The sequence below is a fragment of the Gadus chalcogrammus genome, chromosome 19 (assembly GCF_026213295.1).
Source record: "Gadus chalcogrammus isolate NIFS_2021 chromosome 19, NIFS_Gcha_1.0, whole genome shotgun sequence".
NCBI classification, from domain to species: domain Eukaryota; kingdom Metazoa; phylum Chordata; class Actinopteri; order Gadiformes; family Gadidae; genus Gadus; species Gadus chalcogrammus.
In genome coordinates, this window is record NC_079430.1 from 1726890 (window position 1) to 1748888 (window position 21999).

General features: G+C 43.4%; 1 protein-coding gene across 2 annotated transcripts in view; it reads left to right on the forward strand.

The window, feature by feature from the left end:
* Nucleotides 1–13689, forward strand: part of LOC130372568 (putative cytochrome P450 120) — a 24793-nt gene extending 11104 nt beyond the window's left edge. For both annotated transcript variants that reach the window (XM_056578641.1, XM_056578642.1), the window contains 3 exons: nt 876–1003; nt 5224–5311; nt 7841–13689. In XM_056578641.1, coding sequence (XP_056434616.1) covers nt 876–1003; nt 5224–5311; nt 7841–8002 — 378 coding nt within the window. In that variant the 3' untranslated portion in view covers nt 8003–13689. The remainder of the gene's footprint in view (nt 1–875; nt 1004–5223; nt 5312–7840) is intronic.
* The last annotated feature ends 8310 nt before the right edge of the window (nt 13690–21999 follow it).

Consider the following 21999-nt stretch of genomic DNA (forward strand, 5'->3'; position numbering starts at 1 on the left):
AGAAAGAGACTTAAAGATAATGGAGGAAGACACTGAATGAGAGAGAGAGAGCAATACAGTGTTTGTGTGTATGTATGTTTGTGTTACATATAAATATACATGTATATGTTTGTAGGTGCGTGTGTGTGTTTATATATATACAGTATATATATATATACAGTATATATGTGTGTGTGTTTGTCTATCTGTCTCTCTATCTCTCTATCTACCGTATTTTCCGGACTATACGTCGCTCCCGAGTATAAGTCGCATCAGTCAAAAAATGCTCCATGACGAGGAAAAAAACATATATACGTCGCATCGGTGTATAAGTCGCATTTATTTTTAAACATTTAAACAAGAACGTTTAGTCTGGAGAGACTGAATAAAATTGCAATAGCAATATAGGTGTGTCGTTCCCTCGTAGTTCTGAGAGTATACCGAATTCAGTGACACCGGGATTCCACCGGACGCGTATGCGCCGCGGTCCTAAACCTGAGCGTAGATGCCTTCACAAGTCCAGCGGAGGGCTCCAGTTTTCGCCGGCCAAGTCATGCGCTGTGATATGTGTGACAGCTATGTTGCACAAAATTGCAGCTAAGGCTGGGGTAGCTTTGGTTGAACCGGAGGACATTGAGGACGATGACGACGAGAATATAATTTATTCGGTGGTGCAGTAGGCTTGCAGCGTTCAGTTGTAGGCCTAATGAATGACGGTGCCATCTTGCGGCCGAGGATTATGTGCGCACAATTTTGGCATATAAGTCGCTTCGAAATACAAGTCGCAGGGCAAGCCAAACTACAAAAAAACCGCGACTTATAGTCCGGAAAATACGGTATATATATATACACACACACACATATATATAAGTGTGTGTTTGTATGTGTGTTTACAGGACACAACCATAGAAGGCTTCTCCGTGCCCCGGGGTCAGGTGGTGATGTACGTCAGCCACGCAGTCCACCGCGACCCGGAAGTGTTCCAGCAGCCCGACCACTTCCTGCCCGATAGGTGGACAGGAAGGTGAGCCTCGTCCATCTCTACGCCTGTACACTGCTTTAACACGGCTGCTGTACACGGGCTGCTGTAACACAGACGCCTGTACACTGCTGTAACACCGACGCCTGTACACTGCTACTGTAACACGCTGCTGTAACACGCTGCTGTAACACGGACGCCTGTACACTGCTGCTGTAACACGCTGCTGTAACACGGACGCCTGTACACTGCTGTAACACGCTGCTGTAAAATGGACACCTGTACACTGCTGTAACACCGACGCCTGTACAATGCTGCTGTAACACCGACGCCTGTACACCGCTGTAACACCGACGCCTGTACACTGCTGTAACACAGCTGCTGTACACACACTACTGTAACACGGGCTGCTGTAACACTGGCTGCTGTAACACTGGCTGCTGTAACACGGACGCCTTTACACTGCTGTAACACGGCCGCCTGTACACTGCTGTAACACGGACGCCTGTACAAACACTACTGTAACACGGGCTGCTGTAACACTGGCTGCTGTAACATGAACGCCTGTATGAACGCTAGTCACACGGGCTGCTGTGACACTGCTGTAACACGGACGCCTGTACACTGCTGTAACACGGCTGCTGTACAAGTGCTATTCACCGGGTCAAATGGAAGACCCGGAAATAGGTCCAGAGATATGAGTGTAGGCTGATGTTGCCATAGTGACAATCTTTGTGTCGGAGCTGTAGTTCAAGGGAGCGCTATTGTCATCGCTCACCTTTTGAGCAGTTTTGTTTGGGAATCAGGAGTCATTGAGCAGGCTCTTTTATCCACAGACAGTGGAGGTTATTACAGGGGTGAAGGAGGCCTCTGCAGGAGGCGTAGGACATTGGAGATTTAAACCTGATACCATTCAACACACTAGCTACTAGACTATCCTGCTCACCGCCCGGCTCAGAAAGGAAGGATTTCAGCATGCTTAAGGGTATTATTATTTCTGTAGCTCATGCCATCTCACAATATCAAACAAAAGCCCTTAATTCATTCATTCATTCATCCTCCCAATCATGAATTAGTTCATCAGTCAGTTCATTCATTCATTCATTATTTTATTAATCTGTATAGCTCCATTCATGAAGTCATCCGTTCAGGGACTAATTCATCGATCAGTACAGCTCCATTCATTCATTCATTGATCTAAGCCTCCCTTATTCAGTACAGAGACAATCATTCATGTTTGCATCCACTCATTGATTCATTATTCAATCAGTACAGTTGTGTTCATTCATCCGCTCGATACCACATCCATGAATTCATCCATTCATCAGTTTATCCATCAGCTCCATTCATGTTTTGTCTGAACTGAACTCATTAAGGCTCTTCCCCACAAGGCTGAGGCAAATACAGGTACTTGTTGCCATGGCAACCGGTCACCTGACAGCCTACCGTGTGTGTGTGTGTGTGTGTGTAAAATAGATCCAAGTGAACCAAGTGAACTCAACACAAGTAAAGAGAACCTGTGTTGTTAATCGTGACATTGTATGATGTAAACAGACACACTGCTATTCTGGCAGCAGATACTTTGATCCCTAGATCGGTTTAGAGACCGTTCCACAGCCTTCCTCTCTAGATCTGTATCTTCCAGTCTGCGACGCTCTCTCAACTGAACACAAATGTGTGCTCAGCCCTGGAAACCACCGTACTGCGGTCGGTAGACACAATGTCTGGGTGGTCACACAGCATAGGAACTCAAACACCTCACTATTCTGTGAACATTTTCACACACAGACACAATATGTGTCATATTATGTGTAACCTTCATCTCTGTCCTCTGTCCGCATCAAGTACTTCACAACTGAAGAAATGTTTTCTTGTGATAAACGTACCCTTCCTGTGGAAGTGTTTGGTTCGATTATAGTCAAGTATCTCTTTATAGGAGTCATTTTCAGGCATTCTCTGAAAAAAAGCACATGGCAATGAAAAGCTTTAGCATGAAGCAAACCTTTGTGTCTGTGTGTGTGTTGTACATAATAATAATAATAATAAATTCAATTTATATAGCGCCTTTCAAGGTACCCAAGGTCGCTTTACAAGAGGTGTACACAGGGGGGGGGGGGGGGGGGGGGGCAGGTTAAAGGCCATAGGCCTCTAAGAAGAGGTGTGCCTTCAGGAGCTTTTTGAAGGACTCCACTGAAGTGGCACAGCGGATATGGAGGGGGAGCAGATTCCACAGAGTGGGGGCAGAGGCGCAGAAGGCCCTGTCCCCAAAGGTCTTGAGTCTGGTGCGGGGGGGTTTCCAGCTGGTCCTTAGCAGAGGACCATCCCTGGGTGTAGGGATGGAAGAGGTCAGAGAGGTAACGGTACATGCCCACCATGTGTGCTTTTGCACTATCAGGTTGACTGAAGCGCTGAATGACACGCACCGTAGCCTAAACACCCACACAGGGTGCACAGATACAGGAAAACCAAACTTTAGAGCAAATAGCTAGGAACACAATGTTATACATTGTCTCATTGTAGCTTGCAATATGAAGCCTAGTTAGTAGCATATAGCATAGCTAGAAACGTGTCACATACTAAGCTACAAGTAGCTAGGGTCATTCCTACCAAGCTACCTGCTGTATCACTGATTCTACATCAAAGCGGTGTGGAAGCTATCTGACTAAACAGAGGATGTAAGTGAATGTAAAAGTGTCAACCAATATGTTATGTAATACATCAAATTAATTGTATAAATGGTTGGAAATATGAGGGGTAATGTTTTGTTTTAACACCCTGACCGTAACCATTACTATATGAATAGATGGATGAAATACACTAAAATATACAAGCTTTGATGGAGAGAATAATAGCTTGTTACACAGTGTAGCTGCAACTAGTAATAGTTATGTACAGTGTTTCTGTAACTAGTAATAGTTAAGTTACACATCGTAGCTATAACTAGTAATAGTTATGTTACACATAGCTGTATCTGGTAATAGTTATGTTACACAGTGTAGCTGTAACTAGTAATAGTTAAGTTACACAGTAGCTATAACTAGTAATAGTTATGTTACATATTGTAGCTGTAACTAGTAATAGTTATGTTACACATTGTAGCTGTAACTAGTAATAGTTAATTTAGACAGTGTAGCTGTAACTAGTAATAGTTAAGTTACACAGTAGCTGTAACTAGTAATAGTTTTGTTACACATCGCAGCTGTAACTAATGTTACACATTGTAGCTGTAACTAGATATAGTTAAGCTACACAGTAGCTGTAACTAGCAATAGTTATGTAAGACAGTGTAGCTGTAAATAGTAATAGTTATGCTACACATCATAGCTCTAACAAAGAAAGTTATGTTACACATTGTAGCTGTAACTAGATATAGTAAAGCTACACAGTTTAGCTATAACTAGTAATAGTTAAGTTACACATTGTAGCTGTAACTAATAAAAGTTAGGTTGGACAGTGTAGCTCTAACTAGTAATAGTTATGTTACTCATCGCTGTAACTCCTGCAGCATACACTGCTTTGCGCTGTGTGTGCTTAACATCGAACACACTCCCTCTGTGTCTCTCTCTCTCATTCTCTCTAATGCTTCCTGTTTTTCTGTAATCAGCACTCAGGTTGCAGGAAGTCAGGGTACATAAGGGACAAGAGAGAGAGAGAGAGAGTGGGCGAGAGCAAGACACATAGAGAGTGAGAGAGAGAGAGAGAGAGAGAGAGAGAGAGAGAGAGAGAGAGAGAGAGAGAGAGAGAGAGAGAGAGAGAGAGAGAGAGAGAGAGAGAGAGAGAGAGAGAGAGAGAGAGAGAGAGAGAGAGAGAGAGAGAGAGAGAGAGAGAGAATTATACTAAAATATTAATAAAGGCATAAAATATACTTCCTTCTCCACGTATATCAGTAAGGAGAAGAAAAACAATGTAGAGATGGACAGACAATACAGACAGACACACACACACAGATATACATTGATGGGTGGATGAATGCGGGATGGATGGATGATGTATGGATGGGTGGATGGAGAAGAGATATGAGACAGATGAATGGGTGATATTGGGATGGATACTTTATGAAGTTATGAACTTCATGAAGATTACATCCATCATTTCGGGCAAGGAATTACTTTATATCAAAAGTTATTATTATTTAACATTATATTCCATTTGTGTTCATGTCTGAATGTGAGGACAGTGTGTACTATCCAGTAGGGTATGAAGTTGTCTCTACACTGCTGTAGATGGACAATAAAGTATTCAGAATCGGACGTCTCTGTCTCCAGGAATGCGGGTCAGGAGCATCTTCTTTGTTGCCTTGGTAACGGACCGAGGAACTGCATCGGGGACACACTGACTGATAGCTTCGTCAAGGTGAGCCAACACGCCCAATAAAGTATCTCATCACCTACGTCTTTACCTTTACCTACTCACCTCCATCTCTTGCCCTTCTCACCTCCATCTTGTGACCTTCTCACCTCCATCTTGTGACCTTCTCACCTCAATCTTGTTACCTTCTCACCTCCATCTTGTGACCTTCTCACCTCCATCTTGTGACCTTCTCACCTCAATCTTGTGACCTTCTCACCTCCATCTTGTGACCTGCTCACCTCCATCTTGTTACCTTCTCACCTCCATCTTGTGACCTTCTCACCTCCATCTTGTGACCTTCTCACCTCCATCTTGTTACCTTCTCACCTCCATCTTGTGACCTTCTCACCTCCATCTTTTTACCTTTTCACCTCCATCTTACCTTCTCGCCTCCATCTGTTACCTTCTCACTTCCGTCTTATCACCTTTACCCTTTCACCTCAATCATTATACCTTCTCACCTCCATCTTGTTACATCTGTTTTGTTATTAATATCTTGTTAATTGTTAAGAAGGTGCAATAGAGAAAGATATGGAGAAAAGGAGGGAGAGAAAGGGAGAGAGAGAGAGAGAGAGAGAGTTTTCATTCTCAACCTTGAGTCATACTCCTCAATAATTTGTGTGTGTGTGTGTGTGTGTGTGTGTGTGTGTGTGTGTGTGTGTGTGTGTGTGTGTGTGTGTGTGTGTGTGTGTGTGTGTGTGTGTGTGTGTGTGTGTGTGTGTGTGTGTGTGTGTGTGTGTGTGTGTGTGTGACAGACCGTTGACAGTTATGACAACAGGAAGAAGGTGGTACCACATTTCCTGTGTTTTTTTTTGGATGCAGGTGGTGTGTGTGTGTGTGTGTGAATATATGTGTACATGCATCGCTTAATTTTTGCATGTGGCGTGATGTGTATATATATTGTGTGTATATATATATATATATATATATATGAATTTGTACTTTAGTTTTTTCTCTCTGAGTACACACACAGATGAAGATAGTAAAGAAGACGCTGATGGTATTCTGTTGTCTTATGTTACAATATGACATAATAGGGTTCAACAAATGACACACACACCTCGGATAAAGTTCAGTCAACCGCAATCTGGGTCAGAGTGATTCCTCCCTTCTCCTCCGCACCTCGCGACCCACAATCTATCCAACCCTCCAGCCCTCGTCCCGCGTCCGCCTCTTCCCAACCTCCAATCCTCTCGCCATCTCTTCAATTACAATGAGGGCATTTTAGCAGACGCTTTTATCCGACTTACATCGATTAATACACACATTGACACAGCGACGGCAGAGTCAACCATGCAAGGCGACAGCCAGCTCGTCAGGAGCAGTTTGGGTTAAGTGTCTTACTCAGGGACACATCAATACTCAGCTAGGAGGAGCTGGGGATCGAACTACCAACCTATCGGTTACAAGGTAACTGCTCCATCTCCTGAGCTGAGCCGACCCACCCCTCTCCACCCATCTCTTTCCTCTCTTTCCATCCCTCTATTAATTAATCTCTTCCTGAACCCCCATTTCTCTCTCTCTCTCTCTCACTCACTCACTCACTCACTCACTCACTCACTCACTCACTCACTCACTCACTCACTCACTCACTCACTCACTCACTCACTCACTCACTCACTCACTCACCGAGTCAGCCAGTAGGAGCAGGCCAGGTGGTATCACAGAAGAGATGGAATAGCTCTGACCATGTCTTCAATTTCCCCTGATTAGGCTGACCTAGAAAAAGGAAGCGGGACTCCCTTTACAAAGACATTGAATAGATGTGACCATTTGTCAAACACACACACCCATACATACGTATAACTCTCTGCGTATTTGTCTGTGATATGATATGTGTTTAGAACAGGGGTCTCAAACTAAACTTACCTGGGGGCCACTGGAGGTATAGTCTGGCTCAGGCTGGGCCACATCAAGTATTCCACAAAAAAAAGTAGCACAACTGACCCAATCTAAGTTAATGATCGGGCTATAATTAGATCACGTTGGCTATGTAATCGCTGACAACAGGGGACATTTCATAGTGGTTGGTGGAAACCGGGACATTTTAGCGTCCTTTGGCTTTTGTCGGGACTCAAGACACGCAACTCAAAATTGGGACTCTCCCGGCAAAACCGGGACATCTGGTCACCCTATCACAAGTGATAAAAAAGCGTGGCAAGCGACTCAGCAGAAATGTGCGTTTGACAACAACGCGCAGGCCACACTAACACTAAACTTTGATGTCAAGTAGGGGGCCACAAAATATCATCCCGCGGGCCTCAATTGGCCCCCGGGCCGCGAGTTTGAGACCCCTGGTTTAGAACATAAAATAACAGAAATCCACAAGAAACATGAAGTGAAAGGATAATGTATTTTATATGGTGTGAAGCAATAACACAAAAGTGTGATTATGTGTGTGTGTGTGTGTGTGTGTGTGTGTGTGTGTGTGTGTGTGTGTGTGTGTGTGTGTGTGTGTGTGTGTGTGTGTGTGTGTGTGTGTGTGTGTGTGTGTGTGTGTGTGTGTGTGTGTGTGTGTGTCTGGGTGGTCAGACCGCGTGCAGCTACCTGCTGACTCACTACGACTGGGCCCTGGACCCCCCCGACCAGAACACCTCCTATAAATGGCTGCCGGCATCCCGCCCGGCCGAACCGCTCCACCTCTCCTTCACCAGACTGGACCAGACCGGTTCCTGCCCCACACACCCTCAGTGAGGCTCAGATCCAGGGCCGCTGCTGGCCGTTTCGGTGCCCTACGCGAGCGGGGGGGGGGGAGCCCCTTTTTATATATTAGGTAAGAACACCTAATTTGCTGAAATTGAGTGATAGGTTATACAATTAAGAACAAACAACGGTGGGCCACTTCATAACTAATTTACATATTTTTTAAATTCAATAATGTCTTTTTTTTTGTTTTTGTTTTTACAAACCTTAATTTTTGGTGCCCCCTCAGGTACCCGGTGCCTTACGCACTCTGGGTACTCTGCGTATAGGGAGCGGCGGGCCTGCTCAGATCACTGAAGGCTAGTGCTAGTGATAATGAAGGAAGGGGTTGAACTCAACGAGTTTGGCACATTAGTGACTCACTGTTTTTAATTTAAAAAAAAGGCATTTTTTATTTATTTTTTTAGATTAGCTTTTTGCACACACACACAAAGAAAAAAAAAGGGCACTGACGACTGGTATGTTATCGGTTATCACATGGAGGCAATGACAATAAGGCTTTGGGTGGACTGGAGGATTGTGGCTGGAGAACGATGGAGAGGTTCAGCAACCAGCTGCCTATTCAGCGAACAAAGCTATCAACCCCTGAATTCATTTACATTTGAAACAATTTGGTTATTGGAAAATCTGTTGCTAATCATGATGTTTTATACTGTTTATAGTAATCCTAGCCCCAGTAAAAACATTTGATGGTGTAAACCCTAGCACTTACTCAAAGTAACTGGGAATGATAACTGAGGAAGTGGAAAGCTGAAGTCTGCATAATGTAACAATAGCACTAACGTCTATAATCCAGAAAATAACATACTTGAAATTCATTGACATGATTCAATCAAAATGTTTCCCGGTACCTTCAAACCTCTTCTGATCCAGCAGTGGGCTTGGCCACTCTCCGAAATAAATCATTACTAAAATGTTGGGCACAGCCATTAGTTGTTGTTGGAAGCATTAGACATTAAAGTGTAATTCCGGCGAAAATTGAACCCAGCGTCTTTGTTTTGGCTTGTAAACCCATCAAATAAGCCCCTCCAGATACTTTTTTCATTAAAAATCGAGTATAGAGTTTGCCCGGCGCAATGTTTGGCTTCCATGTTATTGTCTAGGGGCACAGCGAACGCTTCCAAATCGGCATTTTTTAACCACTAATATAGCTCAAAATAGCACCAAACCTCTGCAGTAGCATTATAAGGGTCCCTACACATAAAACAAGCATCAACAACTTAGTTAGCGTAGCGGGAAAAAGTCTGTGCCTTACCGGTAGGTCCATGTTTCCAGGAAGTCCACACAAGTTGATTACCGGCTACCGTAAATAATATAAAAGAGGCGCCAACAAATTTAACTTAACAATCTCCCCTCTTGATACTTAACTGTTTTAAATTTGTTTGCGTCTCTATTATATTATTTACGGTAGCCAAACCTATTATATTATTTACGGTAGATACATTTTCAATGAAAAAGTATCTGGAGGGATCGCCGGAATTACACTTTAAGAGACTTGACTGCAGACTGCTCTATTGAGATCACGGTCTAATGACAGGAAAGCTACATATTCTTGAAAAGCACAGTGATGTACTCTCTGGGTTGAGTTTGCGGACACTGTTAGAAAACAGCGGTTCTTTACAACATGCTGCAACTCTATCAGACTCTACACCAGGAGGCTCGAACATGTTTGTACAGCCAATGTAACTTTACAGTCAACACACAGACGTAACACACACACACACAGAAACACACAAACTGATTACTCACTATAGCAAACACACACTTAAGCAACCACACATTGAAAAAACTAAAACTAAACGACATCCATGCACACACAGCCACACAAATGAAAAATAAAAACTTTGTTTGTCCTTGATCAATGCCTGTGGCCCAAAAACACACACACTGATACACACACACACAGAAACAGCCAAACTAAAAATACAAACACACTCACACACACACACACACACACACACACACACACACACACACACACACACAGAAACAGCCACGCCTTCCCCAGGAGCAGGATCATGTGTGTAACTATAGAGAAGTCAAAACACATACTGTATCCATGGTTACCAGTCATAACAACCCTCCAAAAAGACCTAAGGACCCATCTTCTATACGGAACTGAGTAGCATCAACAACATCCCTGGAAGTGTTACTATAGCAATAGGAAGTTCATCAGTGTTGGTAAGGATGCAGATGTTGTGAAAGCGGAACTCCCTGATCGCTAAGCAACCACTGCCCGGAATCAACAATGACATCGTTCACAAGACAGATTGGAGCACAGGACTTCAGAAGAACAAGAACAAAGACGGGTGATTCGGATTCGGCAAGAGACATTGAGAGACAGGGGTTGGCAACTGGCGGCCCGCAAGACATAATATCTGGCCCGCCAGATTATTCTGAAGTTATATTATTTGTATTTATTTTTTGAGTATCGAATATATCTGTTACCAAATGCAAAGGGCCGGATACAGTGAACTTTATCTTCTTCCACAACTGTTTTTGAATTTAAATGTATCGAATCCTGCTACTACTCCCGGAAGGTTAGAGACACACTCGTCACGGTCACGCGTAAGCTGCGAGGGGCTGAGCAGGAGTTATTGGAAACTATGCATATTAAATGAACGGAACCCCGCTGTATAGGCCTATATACACCATGGCGACCCAACATTACGGATTTTTGTGTGATACTGCACGCAGAGAAAGGCAGGAGAATTTGGTTTTATTTCTAACATTATTCTATCAACACAGACATTTACATCGACCGTCTGGCGTTATAGTCGATTTGCCCCGGCTGTACTGTGGAGTGGGTTATTAGCAGGCTCGTATTGCCCGTTGCCGTGCGCTAGCCTAGCACGAGCAAACTCCAAGTAGAAGGACTGAATGAAATGTGTTGAAAACTGTCTCCAATGATAAAGAACACCAAGGCTAACTAGGGAATCATGCCCTATGTCCAAAATTCCGAACTACCCCTTTAACCCGAGGACAGAGACGGACTGTAGATAGAGGACACAGATGGGTTTGGGATGAACTGTACTGGTCCCAGGACGGACTTCTTCTGCATTCCTCCTCTGGGTTCGTGCCTCTGGTTTTGGGGACGTACAGCTTTAGGTCATTAGAGGGCTCAGGGTTGGAGAGTGTTGTATAATATGGGGTTTTGGTGAAGCCCTTTGAGTACGGGACTGAGATTAGTTGAGCCTTCAGGTCCCGAATGTTCTAGAAGTAGAATTAGTATTTATTCATTAGCAGTTGTTTTATCCACTGTGACTTACTGTGAATCCAGAGACATGTGAGATAAGCATTTATAACTTAGAGGGTGTTTTGTTCTTTGGCGGCCTACAGGTTCCCCAGACATTGGGAATCTAACCCAGTACCTTTGGGCTGGGTGGCGAACACCCTGAACATTACACACTTACAAATATCAGCCGGTGGAATGTGGATATTTCCTTAATTCATTTAGATTGTACTCAGAGTGTGTGTGTACACACAGACAAAAAAAAACATGCAAACACGAACACACACACAACACATTGACAGACAGAAACACATGACACACATACGCGCAGGAAGTGAGGTGTGTCTTCGGGAACACTGACAGAACCGGTGGGATCCCCTCCCCCTACTGCTGCCTAGCAACCGCCATCGCTTAGCAACTGATCGTCATATCTAAAGCCTCTTACTTTCTGTTAGTTTGCTGCTCCCACATGCATACACACACAAATACACTTGCACACACATAAACAGACACACACCCACACTGCTTAACCTAGATATTTATAGAAAACATAACTTGAGTAGTACACACACAAATACGTCCAATCAACTGGAGATCATTTCAATCTAAATATAGGGCTTAATACTATTCACGGATAATCTATACACACCCTTAAGAACATGCACACAGACACACACAATGCAATACCGATTCATATTTTAGTACAACAATTACATTCAATTCCACAGTAATGTGACAATCTGAGACTATAATGGACAATCAATTGATGAATATATTGAAATGGCCTGCATTCATGTTGGTATGTGTGTGTAAGGAAATGCTTTAGCATCTCTCTCTCTCTCGCTCTCACACTCTCTCTCTCTCTATCTCTATCGCTCACAAAGAAAAGAGAAAATCTAAAAAATACTTTATTGAACTTAAATTGATTCCGAATGTTCAATGTAGATTTATTTACTTTCCTCATGTAACATCAGCAACGACTCATTTAAATGCATTGCAATGCAATTGTATGCTCAATCTGTAGATTTTGTTGACATCATCCAATGTTTTGTTTGTAACTTTTAAATCATCATGCTTGATTTTGGATGTAGTTTTAGACATGTTTATAGGTCCTTTACATTTTAAATAATGGATAGTTTGGACATTGACTGGAGTTACCACTGGTTCTTTGGTCAGTATAGGGGACATTTTTGTACCAAACCTGACATGGGAGTCATATACTGCAGATATTTTTTCTACCAAGTAGATGTAGATCATAGCCTACACATAGTGAATCCTTAAAGTATTAAAAGATGAAAATGGAAATGTCTATGTAACAAAACTGTATCTTCTGAAGGCAAACCCCCTTGGTAAAACCAGCCCAGTTTTCGATTCCTCGAAAAGATAACAAGAGTTCATATTAACAATAACAATTGTTCATATATGTTATATGTATGTTAAGTTAAATTATGATTATGTCTCTATCTGTGTTGGTCTATGATTTTAGTTCCAACTCTGCGTTGTTGATATATTTAATATAAAGAACAACATCTCTTTTCACAATTTCTAACTGCACGCATACGTAGATGACTCAATGCTATAGGATGAACAGGATCTCTGTGCTGGAGAGCCTCGAGAGTCGTAGAGTCTTTTGTCTGCAGATCCTGCAGAGATATGCTAGCTATTTGAATACCCCAGGAGCTTGAAATCAGATGTAAGCACCGGACTCTGAAAGATGCCGTTGTTCTGCTTTTTACAACAAATAAGAGTTCTGTTTGCTAAACCACTCTATAATGTCACACACTCAGAAACACACAGAATGCAGTCTACATACACAAACAGACACTCACTCAGAAAGTGAAACAGTCACACACATACTCATATACTGCCATATTTTCTCCCTTACTCATTCTCCCTCTCTCTTTCAGGAACACAACCTACCGTAGTACACGCACACTATTTTCTTGTTGCACTCGAGACTACAGATAAGATGAACGGCGTATAACTGGAATTAAATATTAGATTGAGATGCATACAATCTGAAATCCAAATCCTAAATTAATTGGCATATTAATGAATGAATAACACAGAACAGAGGACACTGAACTACAAGACTCGTGAACAGCCTTAAACAATCGCCTACTGATGTTAATAAATGTTAATAAGTGCTAATAAATGCTAATTACTGTCTTAACTTACAGCCAAGTGGAAAAATTGCGCTGTCAGCACGATGAAGAGATTAGCGTTGACTTGAAACAAAATACTTTTGTACAGTTGCAGCAATACAAGCTACATGCTACCAAATTACCAATACATCCATAGACTCTAGATTCAAGACTAGCTCAAAGCGTTAGTTAAAATAGCTAGTGTAGTGTCAACTCCAAGACAAAGGGGCAGGCAACAGGATAGTGTAGTAGTGGCTAGGGTGGACTGACTCCCAGCCAAAAGGTTTGGGTTTGATTCCCAATATGGGCTTCCTAACATTAAGTGTCCTTGAGTAGGGGGTCCTTTACCCCAACCTGCTCCTTAATGACACGTATCTCAAGTCACTGTATGTCGCTTTGGATAAAAGCGTCTGCTGATTGTCATTTTGTATAATAAAATAGTAAATATTACATTCATTATTAGGGGCTACCCAGGCCCTGAAGGACCCTCCCCCATTAACGGCCAATAGCTGGTCTTTTTTTAGATCCTGTCTAAGGTAGAACAGGAAATGGGGGCGTGCCAGGTAGAACAGGAAATGGGGGAGGAGAAAGGTAGAACAGGAAATGGGGGTGGGGCCAGGTAGAAAAGATTGGGGGTTGGGGGGTCAAGGAACAGGATATTGGGGCAGGAAAAACATGAGTATTGATCAGCCAGGATGTGGTTGGGTACTTAGAGCACTGATCAATATTGTAATCATGTTCTTTCAGCTCAAACTCCATGTCTGAGAGGATGTGGAGAGGCCAAGGAATAGATGTGTCATGTTGCCAGGGACGACAATGGAACCCTCTAGAAACAGTCAGCAGACGACTCACAGATCTTCAGAGGAAATACATTCATGTGTTGATTGAAAGTTAAGATGAAGAGCGAATCCGTAAACAAGTCAATATCCTAATGTACTCAACTAATTTACAATGTTAACTATTATTTCGAATATAACATTATTAAGCAATTTAGAGAAGCAAATTCGAGATTAAATGTTGCAATTGACTTGAGGTAAAGCGAAAGATGTGTTTCCCATTCGTTCTTAGAAGCCCAAGAAGGTCTGAGTTTTCAACGTGCACTTTGCGTGCACATGTCATCAGACCCCGTTCTGCTTAATGCAATATCCTGCTACTGTTACGACACACACACTATGACACACACTCTCACACACACACACAAACACACACTAACACACACACACTCATCCAAGCTCTCACTCACACACACAACGGCAGCTAATATCATAAGTATGGATGAGAGAGAGAGAGGGGAGAGAGCAAGCAGGAAAGAGAGCGGGGGAGATAGAGAGACGGATAGTTGGGGGAGGGAGGTAAGATAGAAAAAATGTGAATGAGAGAGTGGGACTTTTATTAATGAGAGGATGAGAAATTTACAATAAACAGGTGAAAAGTCTGTGTGTGTGTGTGTGTGTGTGTGTGTGTGCGTGCGTGCGTGCGTGCGTGCGTGCGTGCGTGCGTGCGTGCGTGCGTGCGTGCGTGCGTGCGTGCGTGCGTGCGTGCGTGCGTGCGTGTGTGAGTGATAGGAAGGAGAGCAGCGAGTCCAGATGGCAGAACAAAGCCACAGGTTAGCTTTTCATTAGCATGTTAGTGCCAATTGCTGCTCAGATGTGTGCTATACAAACACACTGGGCTGTGGACCTACATATACAACCCCACATGAACATCTTTATAATATATATATATATATATATATATATATATATATATATATATATATATATATATATATATATATATTTATATAGCATCCCTAATACTGTCCGTTTTGGGTTCCAGGTAACATCAATCAACCATTCTGGCAACACCCCCCAAACGTGGTCCTTGTGAATCGGAGTAGCATGTGTGAGAGCGAGAACGCCTAAATAGCAACGTAGCCTCAGCCCTGCATTTATGAGCTAGGGAGCCCTAGGAGCCAAAGAGAGATGACCTAGGAGATCACATGGTAACGGTGGGCGGGGCCTCAGACACAGGAGAGCTGAGCTGGAGGCTGAGTCGGTACCGGAGGGGACCGAGGGAACCAGGGCCTGATCTGGAACGCCTTAGATGAACATCTTAGATGTATTTTGAGTCATTTAACGGCCACACACACACACACACACACACACACACACACGCGCACACACACACACACACACACACACACACACACACACACACACACACACACACACACACACACACACACACACACACACACACACACACACACACACACACACACTCACACACACACACACACACACACTCACACACACACATGCACACTCACAGATGTAACACTTACTTCCTGGCTGCTCAGACAGCAGGAAGCCCAGAGCATTAGTCACCAAGGTGTTATCAAGAGCTTCTTAATAGAGTCCTTCATCATCTCTCTCTCCATCCTCCTCATTCTCTCCTTCTGCCCACTCTCTCTCTCTCCCTCCCTCTTTATTCCCTCCTTCTTTCTCTCCTCCTCCTCCTCATCCCATCCTCCTCAGGGTCCTTTTCTTCTTTAATAAGATAAATAAAACGTTTTAAGTGAGTCAGTTTGTCTATGAAGTCATTCTGTAACACTTTTAATTATACTATACCAAGTTGTAATTATGTCTCATTCATCTCAGGGTATTCAGTCAAGTGTTCCCTGTCTTTTACTTGTATGTATCATGTCCATGCACAAAAGGTGCAATACCACTATATATTTTATCACAATTACAACAATGGCATTCAATTACACAGTAATGTGAGCTCGACAAACTGAGACTATAATGGACAATAAATAGATGAATATATTGAGGCTAAAATAATCACCCCTGGACAATTCATTCACATACACATGCCACCCAAAATACACATGCACGCATAAACACACACATTAATGAGGGGCTGCCTGGGACAGAACTCATACTTGGTCTTACACACACTATTATAATCTCGCATAAACACCACTATACTCATATTCACACACTATTATACTCCTTTTACATGTATGTATGAATGAGTGTGTGTAGTCATGTATGTGAGAGAGTATAGTAGTGTTTGTGAGAGAGTATAGTAGTTTATGTGAGAGAGTATAGTTGTTTATGCAAGATAATATAGTAGTGTGTGTGAGAGAGAATAGTATTGTGTGTGAGAGAGTTTGACTGAAACGGAAGTGCGTTTGATTCCTCAGTTCTTGATTTGCTGACAGAAGAGGCGGTAGCATCTGGCGCTCAAAATACTGTGCTCTCATTTCACAAATGAATCTCCAGCGATGATGTTATGCTTCCTCTTGTGAACGCCAATTCATTCTCAACCATGGCCCTACGTGTTGTGGAAGTACCAGAGACGTCAGAATAAACGACGCAGTGGTTTAGGATACACAATATCACCCGTTCTATAAAATATTCGAACCTAGAAACCTCCGGGAACTCCGGCTTGGGTCCAGGAGTTCTATATCTAAATAATATAAGATGATATAATATATAGTTATCTTGATAATATAATATTGTAGCGTCAGAGGGTTTTGGAGATGGGGGCAGGCCTTAGCTTATCATCTCCTCAAACCTCAGACCCCCCTACACTACAGACAACACGCAGGAGCGCTGCAACAGCTTCATCTCCTTCTTCAAATCGAAAGTAGACAACATCCGCTCCTTTCTCTCCAGCCCCACCTCCCCTCCGCCCTCCCTTCTCTCTAGCCCCCCTGCCTACCCGCCCTCTCCTCTCTCCAGCCCCCCTGCTCTCTCTTCTCCCCCGCCCCCGCCCCTGCCCCCTCTGCCCCTCCTGCATCTCCAGTCACATCCGCCAACCCTCAGTCCGGGACTACTCAGTTCCTCTGCGGTTTCACAGACATCCCTCAGCATGAGGTTGAAGACATCCTAAGGAAGATGAAGCCCACCACCTGTGACCTGGATCCATTTCCCTCAACCCTGATAAAAAGTCACTCCTCTGCAATTAGTCCCATGATCCCCAAAATCATCAATCAGTCTCTCTGGTCCGACTATGTCCCCACGTCTCTGAAAACTGCTGTCATCAAGCCATTACTCAAAAAGCCCAGCCTTGACCCCGAAGAACCTGCCAACTACCGCCCCATCTCCAACCTCCCTTTCCTATCAAAGGTGTTGGAAAAGGTCGTTTCTGCCCAACTCCACAACCACCTCATAACAAACAGTCTTTATGAGAAGTTCCAGTCTGGTTTCCGCTCTGGCCACAGTACGGAAACTGCCCTGGTCAGGGTCACCAATGACCTGCTGATGACTGCTGATGCTGGCTCTCCATCACTTCTCATCCTTCTCGACCTCACCGCAGCATTTGACACCGTCGACCACCACATCCTTCTACAACGCCTTCACTACTCCATTGGTCTCTCTGACACTACCCTGGCATGGTTCACATCATATCTCTCGGACAGAACAGAGTATGTATCACTGGGTGATGCTAAATCGTACACGCACTCTCTTCACGCTATACATGCTCCCCCTTGGCTGTGCAATAAGCCGGCATGGAATATCTTTCCACCAGTGTTGTATAGTAGCGAAGTAGAAATACTTCGTTACTGTACTTAAGTAGTTTTTTTGGATATTTGTACTTTACTTTACTACTTATATTTCTCTGTACTTTTACTTTTACTTCGCTACATTTTGCGAAGAAAACGGATACTTTTACTCCGCTACATTTCCCTTGAAACCTTCGTTACTCGTTACAAAATCAACTCATCTTTAGAAAAAAAAAAAGTATCATGAGCGATATGAGAATAACGTCGGGGACTGTGGTAGAACACAGACTGCGAGCATGTTTGGCGAATCAGCTGTCCCAGCGCACGTTCGCAAAGCCCCCTTGCTTAGTTACTGTTGCTACGTCGATCAAAACTCCTACGACTGTCAACACACAAATGCATGGCTAGGACGAGGGCAAGGGCTATCAAAATTCTACTATTTGTATCAGGCTGGTTTGTACACGCAGTATTACAACACTATCTTATACACTTCAATACGCTGAATATGTGCCATTTTTGCTACAAAGCTAATTTAAATACCCTTTTTGGGCAGGGACTTAAGTTTTCTGAAATCCGCGATCCTGGATGACACCAAAATCAATATTAAGTAACGTGTACCAGCGCTTGCGGGATAATAGGTCGGGCTACGATATCTGTCAGTGTCAGTGATTTTTTTTTGGAGTAACTCCGCGACAGCATCCAGATCATGGCAAAATGGACTGCAATATGCAGTGGAAGGATGTTTTCAAAAAAGATCAACAACGAAGGGGAAACAACAATAATCGAAGCAAAATCATACAGGTCTCAATCAAAAAATTAGAAACTTCACGACCTCAAAATAAATACCACCAGCACAACATTTTAAACTAGTAAGGTTCTTTCACCGCTGGGTAATATTTGTATATAATATTTCAAGCTAGCTAATAACCTATAAAGATTATTTATTCTTATTCCATCTCTGGCGAGGTATCTATCTAGCCAGTTAGAGCTAAGGCATGATTGGACGAGGGCAGTTATAGGGAGGAGTTTCGATAACGGTTACTTGTACTTTTACTTTCAGTACTTAAGTACATTTAATATCAGAAAAGTACTTTTGATACTTAAGTACAGTGAAGATCAGATACTTTAATACTTTTACTTAAGTACTATTCTAAAAGGTGACTTTTACTTTTACTTAAGTAATTTTCCAGTAAGGTATCTGTACTTTTACTTAAGTATGGCTTTTGAGTACTTTATACACCACTGCTTTCCACTGCTACGCTGATGACACCCAGCTCTACATAAAAACAAACCCAAACCCCTCTGCAGCACTATCCACACTTTCCACCTGCCTGGAGGAGATAAAGGTGTGGATGGGGGATAACTTCCAGCAGCTCAATGGCTCAAAAACGGAAGCCATTCTTGTTGGCACTCCACACCAGACCCGGTCATCCACTATCACCAACATCAGCTTCTCCGGCAACGACTTCCACCTCTCATCCTTAGTCACTAACCTCGTTGTCAGAATGGACCCTCTGACCTTTGTGGCCCACATTCAACATCTTTGCAAAACCTCCTTCTTCCTCCTCAGGAACATTGCAAAACTCCGCCCCATACTCACTCTCCCCGATTCCGAAAAACTTGTCCACGCCATCGCCTCCTCCAGGCTGGACTACTGTAATGCACTCCTCATCAGGATCCTCAGCAAGAACATCCAGCGGCTGCAGTACATCCAGAATTGTGCTGCCAGGATCCTGATTGAGGTGCAGAAGTACCACCACATCACACCCATCCTGAAATCCCTCAACTGGCTTCCTGTCCAGTACAGGATCAAATTCAAGATCTCCCTTCTGCCCCACAAGTGCCTCCATGGCACTGCCCCCCTATACCTCAAAGACCTCATCACTCCCCATTCCTCCTCACGCCATCTCCGCTCTGGACAGGCCAACCTCCTCCAGCTTACGAGGACAAGGCTCTGAATTATGAGCACCAAGTCAGTGGAATGCTCTCCCTGACCATCTAAGGGCCCCACAGACTGTGTATTATTTTAAAAAAGGCCTAAAAACACATCTTTTTAGAAAAGCCTTTGGCTAAACTGCTATTTTAAATTATTAATGTTATTTTTTCTTTTTAATCTAGTTAGTCTTTCATGTTGTATTTCTTTGAATGTGCATCGTAGCACTTTGAGGTCATTGAGTTGATGTAAAGTGCGTTATAAATAAAATGTATTATTATTATTAGCGGGGGAGCTCCCGTGGGGATTCGGCTTCGGAGGATTTGTTGTGGTTACCGGCATTGTCGTGGTTACCGGTCTTGTGTGTGTCCCAACGGTTTATTAGCGGTGGTATCTCATAAATCGCTGTCTAAACATTGCTTCATTCACTGCCTCTTCCGTGGTCACTACAATTGAACCACGACACGGAGGGAAAAGGGCGTTGTTGACGTTTGCGGACTCCCAGAGCTCCCTCGGCGGGGACCGGGAGCTCAGCTTCGGGGGGCGGCGGGACCTGCTGCACCTCCTCGCCGGAGGAGCTCCGGGAGTCCGCAAACGGCAACAATCCCTTTCTCCTCCATGTCGTGTTTCAATCTGGACTTCAGTTTGATGTGGAAGGACCAGAGACGTCCGAGAACCCGACGCATTCGTGAAGATTCATGATATCATCCAGAGGCGCACACATCTTTCGGCCATTATATGATATTATATTATATTATACAGATCGATAGAGCTCCAGGACCCCCCGCCGGAGCTCCCGGAGTGTTCTAGATTAGAATATTTTATAGAACGGATGATATTATGAAACCTAAACGACTGCGTCGGTTTTTCCGACGTCTCTGGTACTTCCACAACACGTAGAGACCGGCCATGGTTGAGAATGAATTGGCGGTCACAAGAGGTAGCCTCTCTCAAACTCAGAGGACCACACGACCAGGCGACCAATTTTTTGGTTGCCTGTTCGCAGCATAGCAACATCGGTGGAGATTCAAGAGTGAAATGACGGCGCAGTATTTTGAGCGCCAGAGCTACCGCCTCTTCTGTCAGCTAATCAGGAACTGAGGAATCAAACTCACTTCCGTTTCATTCAAACTCACTTCCGTTTCATTCAAACTCTCTTCCGTTTCATTCAAACTCACTTCCGTTTCATTCAAACTCTCTTACACACACTTCTATACTCTCTCACACACACTACTATATTCTCTTGCATAAACATATATACTCTCTCACACACACACTACTATACTCTCTCACATGCACTACTATTCTCTCTCACAAACACTACTATATTCTCTTGCATAAACAACTATACTCTCTAACATACACTACTAGACTCTATCAAATATACTACTATACACTCTCATACATACATGTAAAAGGAGTATAATAGTGTGTCTATGAGTATACTGGTGTATATGCGAGATTATAATAGTGTGTGTAAGACCAAGTATGAATTCCTTCCAAGGCGGCCCCTCATACACATTCTCGCTCTCATACACACACACACACACACACACACACACACACACACACACACACACACACACACACACACACACACACACACACACACACAGATTTGAAGACATTTGTGTTTTGACAAGTTGGTCGTCATGGCAACCACCGATTCTTATCCACATAGAGACGAGGATGCTATGATGGAGACTGCTATGATGGAGATAGCTAAGAGAGAGAGAATAAGAGAGAGATAGAGAGACTGACAGACCAATAGAGAGACTGACAGACCGACAGAGTGTGAAACGTTTAGAGACATGAACATTTGGACCCGGAGGCCCTGATGGGGTAAGAGACACACGCATAGTTACTGCTGTTATGCTATGGTATAGCACGAGGTACCTTGTTAGCAGATAGCCGTTAGCATGCTGCCCTATTGCGTGCTGGATCCCGGTTGTCCAGCACGCAATTATGCTGTAACATTCCATTCCAGCCTGTTAGCATCCCCAGAAATTTAAACAGCACATATTTGTGATGATAATTGTTTTTATTGAATAGCCCATTTCAATTAATTACATGTGTTTTGTGGTGCACCAGATTAAATTTAGATTCTTTCTTCTGGTTTAAATATGTTTGCAATGACTGCATATGGGAATGCAGCCAGGATTCAGAGGTCCACACAGGCAAATG